At 50.2% G+C, this 14,307-nt stretch overlaps 1 protein-coding gene across 1 annotated transcript in view; it reads left to right on the plus strand.

The window, feature by feature from the left end:
- Positions 1–14,307, plus strand: part of znf296 (zinc finger protein 296) — a 47,013-nt gene that overhangs the window by 21,484 nt on the left and 11,222 nt on the right. Inside the window, exon 3 of the mRNA XM_052044121.1 lies at positions 10,731–11,551. Within this exon, the coding sequence (XP_051900081.1) occupies positions 10,731–11,551 (821 nt within the window). The remainder of the gene's footprint in view (positions 1–10,730; positions 11,552–14,307) is intronic.

Genomic DNA, 14,307 nt, shown 5'->3' on the forward strand with positions numbered 1-14,307 from the left:
CAGGATAAACCTGGAAATGAGTGGGGCCTCAGCAAAGGGTGAACACTTCCAGGGAAGCAAAGCAAATGAGTGGCAGAAACCTTCCAAAAAGCTCTGATGAGTGTTTGTAGCATTCTTGTTTTTATTTCATATTTCCAGCATCTGCAGGGTTTTTGTTAGTCGCTCTTCAAGCTCAGACTGTTGACTCAGAGAAGGAAGTTCAAATCCTGCTGACTTAGAGACACAAGTTCAAATCCCGCTGCAGTAACTGGGGAATTTAATTCAGTTAATGGTAGAAATCTGGATGAAAAGTTGGCATGAGTAATGAACCTAGCGGATTGTGTGTGTGTGCTGGAGGGACTCAGCGGGTCAGGCAGCATCTGTGGAGGGAAATAGACAGTCGACGTTTCGGGTTGAGACCCTTCATCAGGACTGAGAAATAGAGGGGAGGTGGCCAGCATAAAGAGGGGAAGGGGTGAGATAGGGGCTGGCAGGTGATAGGTAGATCCAGGTGAGGAGGGGCTGATAGGCAGATGGAGGAGGGGAGAGTGGGAATAGCGACAGAGGCCGGGAGGTGACGGGGGGGGGGTGACAAGAGGGCTGCAGATGGTGGAATCTGTAGGAGAGGCGGGTGGAGCCTGGAACCGAATAAGGGAGGTGGGGAGGGCAGATGGGAGCAGTGGGGGAGGAGAAAAAAACAGGGTGAGGGGCGCTGGGGTGGGTGTGGGAGGAACTGGGTAGATCAGGAGGAGAGAGAAACAAAGCTGGTTCACTAGTATCCTTCAATCCTTACCCAGTCCTGCCTATATGTGACTCCAGACCCATCAACGTGATTCACTCTCAACTGCCTTCCAGGGATAAAGAGGATAAGATTTCTTTATTAGTCACGTACATCGAAACACACAGTGAAACGCGTCTTTTGTGTGGAGTGTTCTGGGGGTAGCCCGCAAGTGTCGCCACGCTTCCGGCGCCAACGTAGCAGGCCCACAACTTCCTGACCAGTACGTCTTTGGAATGCGGGAGGAAACCCACGCAGACACAGGGAGAACGTACAAGCTCCTTACAGACAGTGGCCAGAATTGAACCTGGGTCACTGGCGCTGTAATAATGTTACGCTAACCGTTACACTATGGTGCCTGCCCAGATTGTGCAATAAATGTTGGCCTTCCTCATGATTATTAGGGAATACAAAGAGTTTTTTCTCTTTTTTTAAAAAAAAGATATTTCCATATCCCATGATCATCCCTCCCATTTGAAAGTAACACCTCTGTTCTTTATATATAAATTTTATTATAAATTCCTAAGGGCACATTTAGATTAGAAAAATACCAAAGAGAGTGGACAGAGCTGTAACCAGATCTTCTGGGCAGCCCTGCATCTGTGCCGATGGTAGGTGTGTCCGCAGTCTCAGTGGTTCATGTTACCCTTTGCCCGTTACAAAAGGTGAGACAAATATGGGGCAGCACATTGGTGCAGCAGGTACTGCTGCTAACTCAACACTTCAGCGACCCCCCAGTTTGATCCTGACCTCCGGCGCTGTCTGTGTGTGGAGTTTGCACGTTTACCCTGTGACCCCGGGGGTTTCCCCTGGGTGCTCCAGTTTACTCCCACATCCCTAAGATGTAGGTTCATTAGTCACTATAAATTGCTTCCAGTGTGTGGTGGAATCGGGAGGGAGTTGATGGGAATGTGGGAAGGATAAAATGGGATTAGTGTAGGATTGGTGCAAAGGAGCAGGATAGAATTGGTGGGCCAAATGGCCTGTTTCCACACTGTATGACTCAATGCCTGGATTAGAGGGCATGTGCTATAAGGAGAAGCCCTCTAGAGCAGTGGAGACTGAGGGGAGATCTGATAGAAGTTTATAAGGTTACGAGAGGCATAGATAGGGTAGACAGCTGGTATCTTTACCCCAGGATTGAAATATTTAATACTAGAGGGTGTGCATTTAAGGTGAGAGAGGGAGAGTTTAAAAGATGTGCAGGGCAAGTTTTTTCCACAGAGAGTGGTGGGTGCCTGGAATGTGCTGCCAAGGGTGGTGGTGGAGGCAGATATGACAGAGGTGTTTAAGATGCACTTAGATAGGGACATGAATATACAGAGAATGGAGGGATTATGGACAATGTGTAGGCAGAAGGGATTGGTTTAGTTAGGTGTTTAATTAGTTTGGCACAGATATCGTGGGCCAAAGGGCCTATTCTTGCGCTGTAATGTTCTATGTTCTTGGTTTACTTATCCTGCCAGTGGACTTGAAAGATTTTGCAGAGGCAACGTTGGTGGGTATTTCTCCAGTGCTTTGAGGTGCCTGATGTAGGTTGTCTATGCTTAGGAAGCACAGAGAAGGGTCGCTCAGTAGAACCAGGTTTAAGGCCTTGCTAGAACCTAGAACACAGGAACAGGCCCTTCAGCCCACGATGTCTGTGCTGACCATGATGTCAAATGAAACTAATCCCATCTGTCTGCACGTGGTCCATATCCCTACATCCCCTGCCTGGTCATGTGTCTATCCAATAGCCTCTTAAATGCCTCTATCGTATCTGCTTCCACCACCACCCCTGGCAGCCTGTTCCAGGCACCCACTGCTCTCTGTGTGGGGAAAAAAACTTTCCCCGTTTATCATTGTTAAACTTTTCCCCTGTCACCTTAAAGTTATGCCCTCTAGGTCAACATGTAGTTAAACCAGGGCCCTCTAACTCAACCATTCAGATTTCCCTGCAAGATGAAACGATCTTGCCACAGAGTTCCCACCCAGTAGGAGATGCCTGCAGCCCTGGAGCAGCTGGCAAATCCGTCCCACTGGTCTCCCGAATGCTTGGTCGTGTGTATGGGCTGTTCACAATCCGGGGGTCTGTAATCTGAGGGAGCGGCTGTACAGGAACGGTCTGTGGGGGTCCGTAAACTGAGGGAGGGGCTGTACAGGAATGGTCTATGGTGGGGGATAGGACTTTAGTTTCAGCAAATTGTGTCAGATTGTTGCGCTTTGCAAGATCAGTGACCAAGCTGCACCCCAGGTGGGGGTTGGAACAGCCTGGAAATGAAGGCTTGGGGCCTGCAGGGTGCAGATGGGCCAAACAGCCTTCTCCTGTGTCATTATCAATATAACGAAGTAGCACCTGGCAGAAATATTACAAGTCCCTGAGCTTGCAGTGGGCCAGGGCAAGGCAAGAAACAGTGCTCATTTTGCAACAGAATCTCACAAATGTCAACATACGATCAGGAGGCCCTTCAGCCCATTGAGACTATCCTGCCATCCGTGGAGTACATGGCCCTTCAGTATCTTAATCCTACCTTGCTAAACAAGGAATCGGGCTCCCAGCCTTATCAGTGTCCACATTCCCCCTTGCCCCTCATGCTCCTGACAACCCCTGCCCTGAATCTAACTCTGAGCTATTACACCCTTTCCCCGTTCTGGGCTCCGTCCTCTTCCCACACCACCAGAAGAAATAGCTCCTCCCTCTGACTGGGTCACACATTCTGTTGGCAACGGGATGACTGTAGAATTGTAGAGATATACAGTGCAGAACTGAGCCCTTTCATCCTGTCTGGGTTGATCCTGTTTGCCCACCTTATCCCACTATGCCTCTCCTATCCAAGTATCTCTCCAAGCACTGTAATTGTATCTGCCTCTACCACTTCCTCTGGCAGCTCGTTCCACACACCCACCACCCTCTGTGTGAAAAACCTACCCCTCAGATCTCCTTTAAATTTCTCCCCCCTCACCTTAAACCTGTGCCCTCTAGTTATAGACTACCCTGCCCTGGGAGAAAAGATTCTGACTAACTATCCTATGTATGCCCCTCGTAATTTTATAAACCTCTATAAGGTCACCCCTCAGTTCCAGTAAGAACAAACCCAGCCTGTCCAATCTCTCCTTATAACTACAGCCCTCAATTCCAGGCAACATCCTGGTGAGTCTCTTCTGTACTCTCTCTATTGCTGCCATGTTCTTCCTGTAGTGTGGACACCAGAACTGTACACAATACTCTAGGTGCAGTCTAACCAATGTTTTGTACAACTGCAACATGACATCCCAACTACTATACCCAATGCCTCGGCCTAGAAAGGCAAGTATACCCAGGGCAGCAATGACCAATACCAGAGGACGTCAGTTTAAGGTCAGAGGAGGAAAGTTTAGGGGAGATGTCAGAGGTCGTTTTTTTACACAGGGAGTAGTGGGTGCCTGGAACACACTGGTAGATAGAGGCTGATACAGTAGGGACATTTAAAAGACTCTCAGGCACATGGATGTAAGAAAAATGGAGGGTTATGGGCTTTGTAGGAGGGGAAGGGTTAGATTGATCATTGAGTAGGTTTGTATAGGTTGGCACAACATCATGGGCTGATGGGCCTGTACTGTGCTGTACCGTTCTATACCAAATTCCTTTATCGTTACCCTATTCACCTATGTTGCTACTTTCAGGGAGCTATGAACTTGCATCCAAAGGTCTCTCTGTACCCTAACTCTCCTAAGTTCCCTGCTATTTACTGTGTAGATAAAAAATTACAGGGGGATCTTGATCAGCTAAGTGGGCCAAGGAATGGCAAATGGAGTTTAATTCAGATTAGTGAGAAGTGCTGCATTTTGGAAAGTCAAATCAAGGTAGGACTTCCACAGTGAACAGTAGGGCCCTGGGGAGTGTTGTAGAACAGAGGAACCTTGGAGTTCAGGTACATGGTTCCCAGAAAGTGGAGTCACAGGCAGACAGAGCGGTGAAGAAGGCATTTGGCACGCTGGCCTTCATCAGTCAAGACATTGAGTATAGAAGTTGGGAGATCATGGTGCAGCTGTACAGGATGCTGGTGAGGCTGTGTTCAGTTTTGGTCGCCCTGCTATAGGTAAGATGTTATTAAACTGGAATGAGTGCAGAAAAGATTTTGCCAGGACTTGAGGGACTGAGTTATAGGGAGAGTTTGGACAGGCTAGGACTTTTTCCTTGGAGTGAGGGAGACTGAGAGGTAATCTTATAGAGGTGTATAAGATCATGAGGGGCATAGATAGGGTGAATGCACTGTCTTTTTCCCAGGGTTGGGGAATCAAGAACTAGAGGGCATAGGTTTAAGGTGAGAGGGGAAAGATTTATTAGGAACCTGAGGGGCACGAGAGGGATGAATGTGAACAAGCTGCCAGAGGAAGTGGTTGAGGCAGGTACAATAACAACTTTTAAAGTATAGTTGGACAGGGACATGGATAGGAAAGGGTTAGAAGGTTATGGACCAAACGTGGGCAAGTAGGACTAGCTTAGATGGGCATCTAGGTTGGCGTGGACAAGTTGCGCAAGAGGCCTGTTCCCGTGCTGTATGACTCTATATCCGACCAGAATCTTGAGGCGGTTAGCATAACGCTATTACAGCGCCAGCGACCCAGGTTCGATTCCGGCCACTGTCTGTAAGGAGTTTGTACGTTCTCCCCGTGTCTGCGTGGGTTTCCTCTGGGTGCTCCGGTTTCCTCCCACATTCCAAAGACGTATGGGTCAGGAAGTTGTGGGCATGTTATGTTGGCGCCGGAAGCGTGGCGACACTTGTGGGCTGCCACCAGAACACTCTACGCAAAAGATGCATTTCACTGTTTCAATGTACATGTGACTAATAAAGAAATCTTATCTTATCTTATCTGACTTCCCATTAACTCACACTTGTCTGGATTAAATTCTATCTGCCATCACTCTGCCCAACTTTCCAGCTGATCTAGGTCCCTCTCTATCCTTAGACAACCTTCCTCACTACAGCTCCACAGGTGTTTGTGTTGTCTTCAAACACGCTACCTTCTGATCCAAGTCATTCACATCGATGTTGGCCAAGAGTTCTGGAGAAAATTCCCATTCGTGGCTGGGATGGTGCCAGGAGCAGGTTTAGCAGGTCGGCACGGTTTATCGTCCTCCTTTGTGACGTGGGAGGAGGCTGTTTCTGCCTACTGAAGTCAGCGCAATCGCATTCTTTCAGTAACTGTAGCCTGTTCTCCCCACATTCCCATCAACTTCCCCCTCCAGATTCCGCCACTCACCCACACACTGGGGACCAATTTACAGCGGCCAATTAACCCACCAACCCCTCACGTCATTGGGACGTGGGAGGAAACCAGAGCACCCAGGAAAGAGCATGCGAACTCCACACACACAGCGCCGGAGGCCGGGATCGAACCCGGGTCTCTGGTGCTGTGAGGCAGCAGCTCTACCCGCTGCGCCACTCTGCTGCCTGTTCGGATCTGGAACAACTTCTAGTCACATGCACTTGAATCCACAATCTTTCGAACCTTGGTGTGTGGACAGAGAGTTGACTGGGGTCCATTTGTATGGTACAGAGGGGATAAAAGGAGTGGAGGACACCAACACCGGAGGAAAGATTCACCTCTGCTCAGTAGCTCCAGCCTGCAGTTGCCTGTACCTGAGCTCTGGATCCCCCTAACTCCTTATCCCAGCGCGATCCATAAAACCAGACTCTGGCCGAGCTGTTGGTCATCTGCTCTGATCTCTCTCTAGTTTCTGTTTGCTGCTTGTCTGATTATAATATTTGATACAACTATTAATATTTTACACCTGCACTCACTTCCTGTAAAAATACTTCCCCTTGTTGTAATTTTTGTCACAATCATTCCGGTGTCAGTTCACGTGGTACCTGTCACACCCCATTGGGTCCCTCTCTTGCCTCGGGTGTCAGAAGGTTACGAGTTCGAGTCCCGCTCTGGAGACTGGGGGCACTGGAATCCAGGTCCAAGGCCGGAGGAAACGCTGCGTTCTCGGAAGAACTTTGCAGGCTCCCAGATAAATGAGGGCTGTCTATGCACCCTCGGGTGAATGGGGAAGGTTGCACATTGGAGCGGGGGGGGGATGGGGGTGGGGGAAGATGAGGCAGTGGTGTTGACGTGTGGTTGGACCTCCAATGCATCCCCTGCAGATGTGACAGAGGCAGATCCCATCACGGCCTTGGATCAATATATAGTGGAGAATAAGATAAGATATCTTTATTAGTCACGTGTACATCAAAACACACAGTGAAATGCATCTTTTGCGTAGAGTGTTCTGGGGGCAGCCCACAAGTGTCGCCACGCTTCCGGCGCCAACATAGCACGCCCACAACTTCCTAACCCATATGTCTCTGGAATGTGGGAGGAAACCGGAGCACCTGGAGGAAACCCACACAGACACGGGGAGAACGTACAAACTCCTTACAGATAGCAGCCGGCATTGAACCCGGGTCGCTGGCGCTGTAATAGCGTTACACTAACCGCTACGCTACTGTGCTACACAGAAAGGGCCGGGCAGTGGAACTAGAAATCTGCTCTGTAGAGAGCTAGCAGAGGTACATTGGGCCAAATGGTCTCCTTCGTGCTGTAGCCACTCTATGAGTCTATGACTTATCCATCACCAAATTATCCATCACCAAAATAGATCTTCTGGTTGTTGTCCTGTTGCTATTGTTGGTGGGATCTTCCTGAGGGTTCTTGACAACGTGGGTGCAGAGAGAGTGATAGGTAAGTATTTGAAAGATCGGGGAATTGAGGGTGATGGGGAACTGACGCAGAAGAGGGGTTGAAGCTGGCGTAGATCAGCCATGATCGTATTGAGTGACAGGACAGACTTGAGGGTCCGAGTGGCCTACTCCTCCTCCTATTTTCTTGTGTTTTTTTCACATGAGGGAGAATCTAGAACTTTTTTTAAATAAGAGACTGCCCTCTTAAGGCAGAGGTAAGGTGAATTTTTTTCTCTTTGAGAGTAGAGTGTCATAGAGTAAGAGCACAGAAACAGGCCCTTCGGCCCACGAAATACATGCCGACCCATCAGGTACCCATCATACTAATACCATCTACCCCGTAGTCCTCTGCCTTGTTGGTTCACATCCTCATCTGGATATTTCTTAAAGGTTGTGAGAGTTTCTGCCTCCCTCAGGCAGTCATTCCAGATTCCAACCACCCTCTGATCCCGCCTGTACCTCCTACTCTTTGTCCTTTGGTTATCGACAGCTCTGCTCCTGGGAAAAGTTTCCTTTTCCTTGTGTGTAGAACTCTCTTCCTCAAAGGGCTTTTTTTTTAAAAGCAAAAGTAGGTAGATTCCTGATAAGCAATAAGATAAGATATCTTTATTTGCCTCATGTACATCAAAACACACAGTGAAATGCACCTTTTGCGTAGAGTGTTCTGGGGGCAGCCCGCAAGTGTCGCCACACTTCCGGTGCCAACATAGCATGCCCATAACTTCCTAGCCCATACGTCTGTGGAATGTGGGAGGAAACCGGAGCACCTGGATGAAACCCACGCAGACACAGGCAGAACATCCAAGCTCCTTACAGACAGCGGCCGGAATTGAACCCAGGTCACTGGCGCTGTAATAGTGTTACGCTAACCGCGACACTACTGTGCCTGCCAAGTTATCTTTATTAGTCACATGTACATCGAAACACAAGTGAAATGCATCTTTTTGCGTAGAGTTTGCAGAAACGGAGAACGTACAAACTCCTTAAAGACAGCGGCCATAATTGAACCCGGGTCGCTGGCACTGTAATAGCATTAGGCTAACCGCTACACTACCGTGCCTGCCCAATTGAAGAATTCGACTCCGCCGGGACTCGAACCCGGAACCTTTGAATCACATCAACCGCTAGAAGTCCAATGCGCTACCCATTGCGCCATGGATACTGCGGACAGAAGAGAGTGCAGAATTGAAGTTGCAATCAGATCAGCCAGGAGAACCTCGATGGGCTGAATGTCCTAATTCATATGTATGTTGCTAGCCTAGGTGGCTGCCTCGAACCCTTGTTCCAAGACAATGGTGCTTTGGGAAGATCCTTTACAACTTCACAAAACACTGGTTTGGCTGCACGTGTGAGTACTGTGTGTAGTTCTGGTCATCCCACCACAGGAAGGAGGTGATTGCACTGGAGAGAGTGCAGAGGAGGTTCACCAGGGTGTTACCTGGATTGACGACTTTAGTTATGGGAGATTAAATAGCGGGGCTTGTATTCCCTGGAGCACAGGAGGCTATGGGGTGGCCTGGTAGAAATAATTAATATTATGAGAGGCATAGATAGAACATAGAACAGTGCAGCACAGGACAGGCCCTTCGGCCCACAATGTTGTGCCGACATAGCTAATCCTACCTACAGAATGCCCATATCCCTCTGTTTTCCTCTCATTCATGTGCCCATCCAAGCCCCTCTCAAAAGCCCCCAATGAATTTGCCTCCACCGCCCTATCAGGCAACGCATTCCAGGCATCCACCACTCTCTCAGTAAAAAAAAACGTACCCCTCACCTCTTCTGAACTTACCCTCTCTCACCTTAAGGGATCCTACCCCCTCTCACCATAGGGTAGATGTTCAAAATCTTTTTCCCATGGTAGGCGTATCGAAAACAAGACAGCATGGGTTTAAAGGGAGAGGAAAGAATTGTAGGGGGGATCTGAGGGATAAGTTTGCACAGAGTGTGGTTGATATCTGGACCTCATTGCCAGAGGAGGTGGTGAAATTGGATACAATCACTGTGTTTCAGAGGTGTTTAGACAGGCACTTAAACAGGCAAGGTACAGGAAGAGGAAAAAATAATCTGCTGGAGGAACTCGGCAGATCGAGCAGCGTCTATGGGAGGAAACAAATTGTCAGCGTTTCACTTGCATCAGGACTCCAGATTGTTGTTCCAGAATCCAACATTATTGCCATGTGCACAAGTAAAGTGAGGTACAGCTACAATGAAGAGCGAGCTTCGGCAGCATCACAGGCACGGAGGTACAGACAACAGCACAAAATATGTTTCCATAAAAATTATAAAGTGGAAAAAAAACGAGGCATTAGTGCAAAAAAACTAGACTCAGAGACAAGTCCACGGCAGTGCGAGAGGTGGTCCGTAGTGTCCCGTTGCTGAGGTAGGGTTAGGGTTGTGCAGGCTGGTTCAAAACCTGATGGTTGTAGGAAAGTAGCTGTTCCTGAACCTGGTGGTGTGGGACTTCAGGCTTCTGTACCTCCTGCCCGACGGTAGCTGTGAGAAGAGGGCATGACCTGGATGGTGGGGACCGGGCAGTGTCCGTGACTCTCTGTAGCCTCTGTGAAGAATTGTTGGACCAGGTCGTGATGCAACCAGTCAGGATATTTTCCACAGTGCAGCTGTAGAAGTTAGTGTTCGGTGACAGCTTCTGAGAAAGATAGTCAACATAAAAGTTTAGCAGGAGCTGTCCTGATGTTGTAAGAATGTTCAGCAAGAGAAATTTAAGAGGCAGAGTCAGTTAGGTTGGAGAGCAAGGGGTGGCAAACAATGGTGGGTGTTGTCCAGAGGTGCACACAGGTAATACAAGGCATGGCATAAATCGGGGACTTAGATCTGCATGTAACGAGGGCAAACAAATAATCCGGGGCAGGCCTTTAATCTACATGTGGCCGGGTAAAATATTCTTTCTACAGTGTGTCTGTAGAATATACACAAAATGCTGGAGGAACTCAGCAGGTCAGGCAGCATCTATGGAGGGAAATAAGGAGTCCTGAAGAAGGGTCTCAACCTGAAACGTCGACTGTCTATTTCCCTCCACAGATGCTGCCTGACCTGCTGAGCTCCTCCAGTATTTTGTGTGTGTTGTTCCAGATTCCACCATCCATGTCTCCGGTGCGCAAGAAGTTTGCTAGAGGGTTCGGTGACATGCCAGATAAGAAAGTAGAGGCGCTGGCGTGTGTAGTTGCATGCCTTGGTGTGGGGAAATGAAGAACAGAGTCCAGTGTGTGAGTGGGACTGGGCAATGGTTTCCTAAGCACTGCCATTTCTTTGCCTCCCTACAGATGAGATGGAGCCCGCCTGTTACATCTGCAACTCCTGCAAGGAACCTTTCCCCAGCGCCTGGCTCCTGCTACAACACTCTCAGTACAGCCACGGCCTCCACATCTTCCTCGAGCTGGACCACGCCGAGTCCCCCCCACCGCCGTCCAACGCCGAGAACCCCCCCAGCTCCACGTCGCCTCTGCCTCAGGAGGGCAGCCCCTTCGAGGACCCCCGGGCTTCTGAGACCGCCTTCCGGGTCCGCTCGCCAGCGGGGGCCCTCCTCTTCGCCCCTCCCCTCCACTGCCCGCCGGACCAGAGCGACAGCGGCTCGGAGGAGACGGGCCCCTCGCCGGCCTCGGGACGGGCACTGCCGGACTTCTCCCGCCGGCTCCGGACCCTGGCCGGGGGTCCCGGGCCTTCCCGCCGGAACCACCACCACCAGCATCGGCTCCCGGCGTTCCCTCCTGGCCACCAGGTCCCCGGGAGTGCCGGTTCCTCGCGGCAGCGCTCGCCTCATGGCCGGAGCAAGGACTGCGAGTTCTGCGGCAAGACCTTCAAGTTCCCCAGCAACCTAGTGGTGCACCGGCGGAGCCACACCGGCGAGAAGCCCTACCGCTGCCCCTTCTGCGAGCACGCCTGCAGCCAGTCCAGCAAGCTCAAGCGGCACATGAAGACCCACGCCGGCCTCTTCAACGGTTGGCCGCCTGCCGCGGGCACCCTCTCCGGCAGGGCTTCCAAAGACCAGGCGACTCACCGGCGGAGGTACGTGGATGAACGAGGTGGGCAGCAGGACCCCGGCGTCACCTCACCGCTTGGCGGCCAGGAGGAGTTCGGCTTGAAGGTGAGTAGTCGTAGTCAAGTTTATTGTCACGTGCACAAGTACCGTAAGACCATAAGACACAGGAGCAGAATTAGGCCATTCAGCCCATTGAGTCTGCCCCGCCATTTGATCGTGGCTGATTTTCTTTTCAACCCCATTCTCCTGCCTTCTCCCCGTAACCCTTAACCCCCTTACCGATCAAGGACCCCTCAATCTCTGCCTTAAATACACCCAATGACTTGACCTCCGCAACGAATTCCACAGATTCACCACCCTCTGGCTGAAGAAATTCCTCCTCATCTCAAGCACGGGGAGGTACAGGTACAATGAAAATCCTGCTTGCAGCAGCAACACAGGCACATAGGTACAGACAACACACAGACCATAAATTATACAGGACAGTGGGAAAAAAAAGACTACAAAAATTAGACGTTAGTGCAAACTAAAAACACAATCAGAGACAAGTCCATGGCAGTGCGAGAGGTGGTGCGTAGTGTTCCGTTGCTGAGGTCGGGTCAGGGTTGTGCAGGTCGATTCAAGAACCTGATGATTGCAGAGAAGTAGCTGTTCCTGAACCTGCTGGTGTGAAACTTCAGGCTTCTGTACCTCCTGCCCGACGGTCGCAGCAAGAAGAGGGCATGGCCCGGATGGTGGGGATCCTTGATGATAGATGCCACCTTCCTGAGGGGCGCCTCCTGTATATGCTGTCAGTGGTGGGGAGGGCTGTGCCCGTGATGGACCGGGGCCACCTGTGACACGAGGCCGATGATCCTGTGCAGTACGTGCCGCATTGTCAGAGGCGCTGTCTTTTGGGATAAAACCTTCTGAACTCTCTTAAGATCCCACAGCTCCGCTTTTGAATCGGGGCCACTATTTATCCTTCACTGTTTCTGACTGGGCAGAAAATATGTTCTCTCGGGTTGTTGGGATCTTGCTGTGCACAAATTGGCTTCCACCCCCAGTGGGATCGAGGGATGTGGGGGTCTGGCGCAAGAAAGTGGTTGCCCCCCCCCCTCCCCATTACAGGAAGGATGTGGAGGCTACAGAGTGGGTGCAGAAGAGGTTTACAAGGATGCTGCCTGGATTAGAGGGCAGGTGCTATAAGCAGAGCTTGGACAAACTTGGGTTGTTTTCTCTGGAGGACCGGAGGCTGAGGGAAGATCTGATGGGTTCATAAGATTGAGAGGCATAGTGTAGACAGCCGGTATCTTTTCCCCAGGGTCAGAATGTCTAATACTAGAGGGCATGTGTTTAAGGTGAGGGAGGAAAGTTTAAAGGAGACGTGTGGGGCAGGTCTTTTACACAGAGAGCGGTGGGTGCCTGGAATGTGCTGCCAGGGGTGGTGGTGGAGGCAGATACGATAAGAGATGTTTAAGAGGCTCTTAGACAGGCACATGGATGTGCAGGGAGTGGATGGATATGGATTGTGTGCAGGCAGAAGGGATTAGGCTCATTAGTTCAGCACCACATTGTGGGCCGAAGGGCCTGTTCCTGTGCTATACTGTTCTATGAAGTGAAATCCCAGCCCAGTCTTGTAGAAGGCTCTATATAAGGGGCGAAATGATTTCTTCTATTTCTTACGCTGTCATAAGAATAAAATAAAAATAAAGAGCTGGAGAAGCCAGTCAGCCACCTGTACCTGCATCTCCACTTGTGACTGAACTTCTACCTCAGCCCTGCTATTCCCTGTAATTCCCCGATTCCCCGAACATCCACAAGTCAATCGGTCTCCGTTTTCAGGCTCCTGTTACTTCGTGGGTTGGGAAGCATGTACAGGCGCATTGACCGGGGAGGTGAAGAGGCTCTGCAGAAACACTAGCCTTTGTTTGACAGCTATTGTGCTGGATTTCCCTGAGAACTCTGCACTCAGTTCCGCCCCACTACTCTCTCCCCACAGCCCTGCTCCATGTTTATAGTTCCCTTTCTAACGTTCCCGTTGAATCTGTTCCTCGGGTGTCTCGGTTCCAGGTCAGGCAACTTGCTAAGTTTTTAAAAATAAAATCTCCCCCTCTGCTTCTTTGCTAATTCCCTTTAGTCTGTGATCAATCTCTCCTCATAGACCAACCCCCCTCATCTCCAGAATCAACCCGGTGAACCTCCTCTGCACCGCCTCCAAAGCCAGTATATCTTTCCTCAAGTAAGGAGACCAGAACTGCACGCAGTATCTGTGGCCTCACCAGTACCCTGTACGGTTGCAGCAAACCAACCTTTTGTGATTCAAGCACAAGTGCTCCCGAGTCCCTCTGCACAACAGCATGCTGCAATCTTTCACCATTTAAATAATAATTGGATCTTCTATTTTTCCTTCCAAAGTGGATGACCTCGCATTTACCAACATTGTACTCCATCTGCCAGACCCTTGCCCACTCACTTAACCTATCTATATCTCTCTGCAGACTCTCCGCATCCTCTGCTACATCTATTTCTTGGTTTATTGCCTGTGCCACTGTAATGTTATTATTTGGTGGCCTACAGACAACCCCCATCAGTTATTTTTTCCCTTTACTATTCCTGAGGGCAGGCATGGTAGTGTAGCGGTTAACGTAACGCTATTACAGCGCCAGTGACCCGGGTTCAATTCCGGCTGCTATCTGTAAGGAGTTTGTACGTTCTCTCCATGACTGCTTGGGTTTCCTCCGGGTGCTCCGGTTTCCTCCCACATTCCAAAGACGTACGGGTTAGGAAGTTGTGGGCGTGCTATGTTGGAGCCAGAGGCACGGTGACACTTGCGGGCTGCCCCCAGAACACTCTACGCAAAAGATGCATCTCACTGTGTG

Source organism: Pristis pectinata, chromosome 35 (assembly GCF_009764475.1).
Source record: "Pristis pectinata isolate sPriPec2 chromosome 35, sPriPec2.1.pri, whole genome shotgun sequence".
Classification (NCBI taxonomy): Eukaryota; Metazoa; Chordata; class Chondrichthyes; order Rhinopristiformes; family Pristidae; genus Pristis; species Pristis pectinata.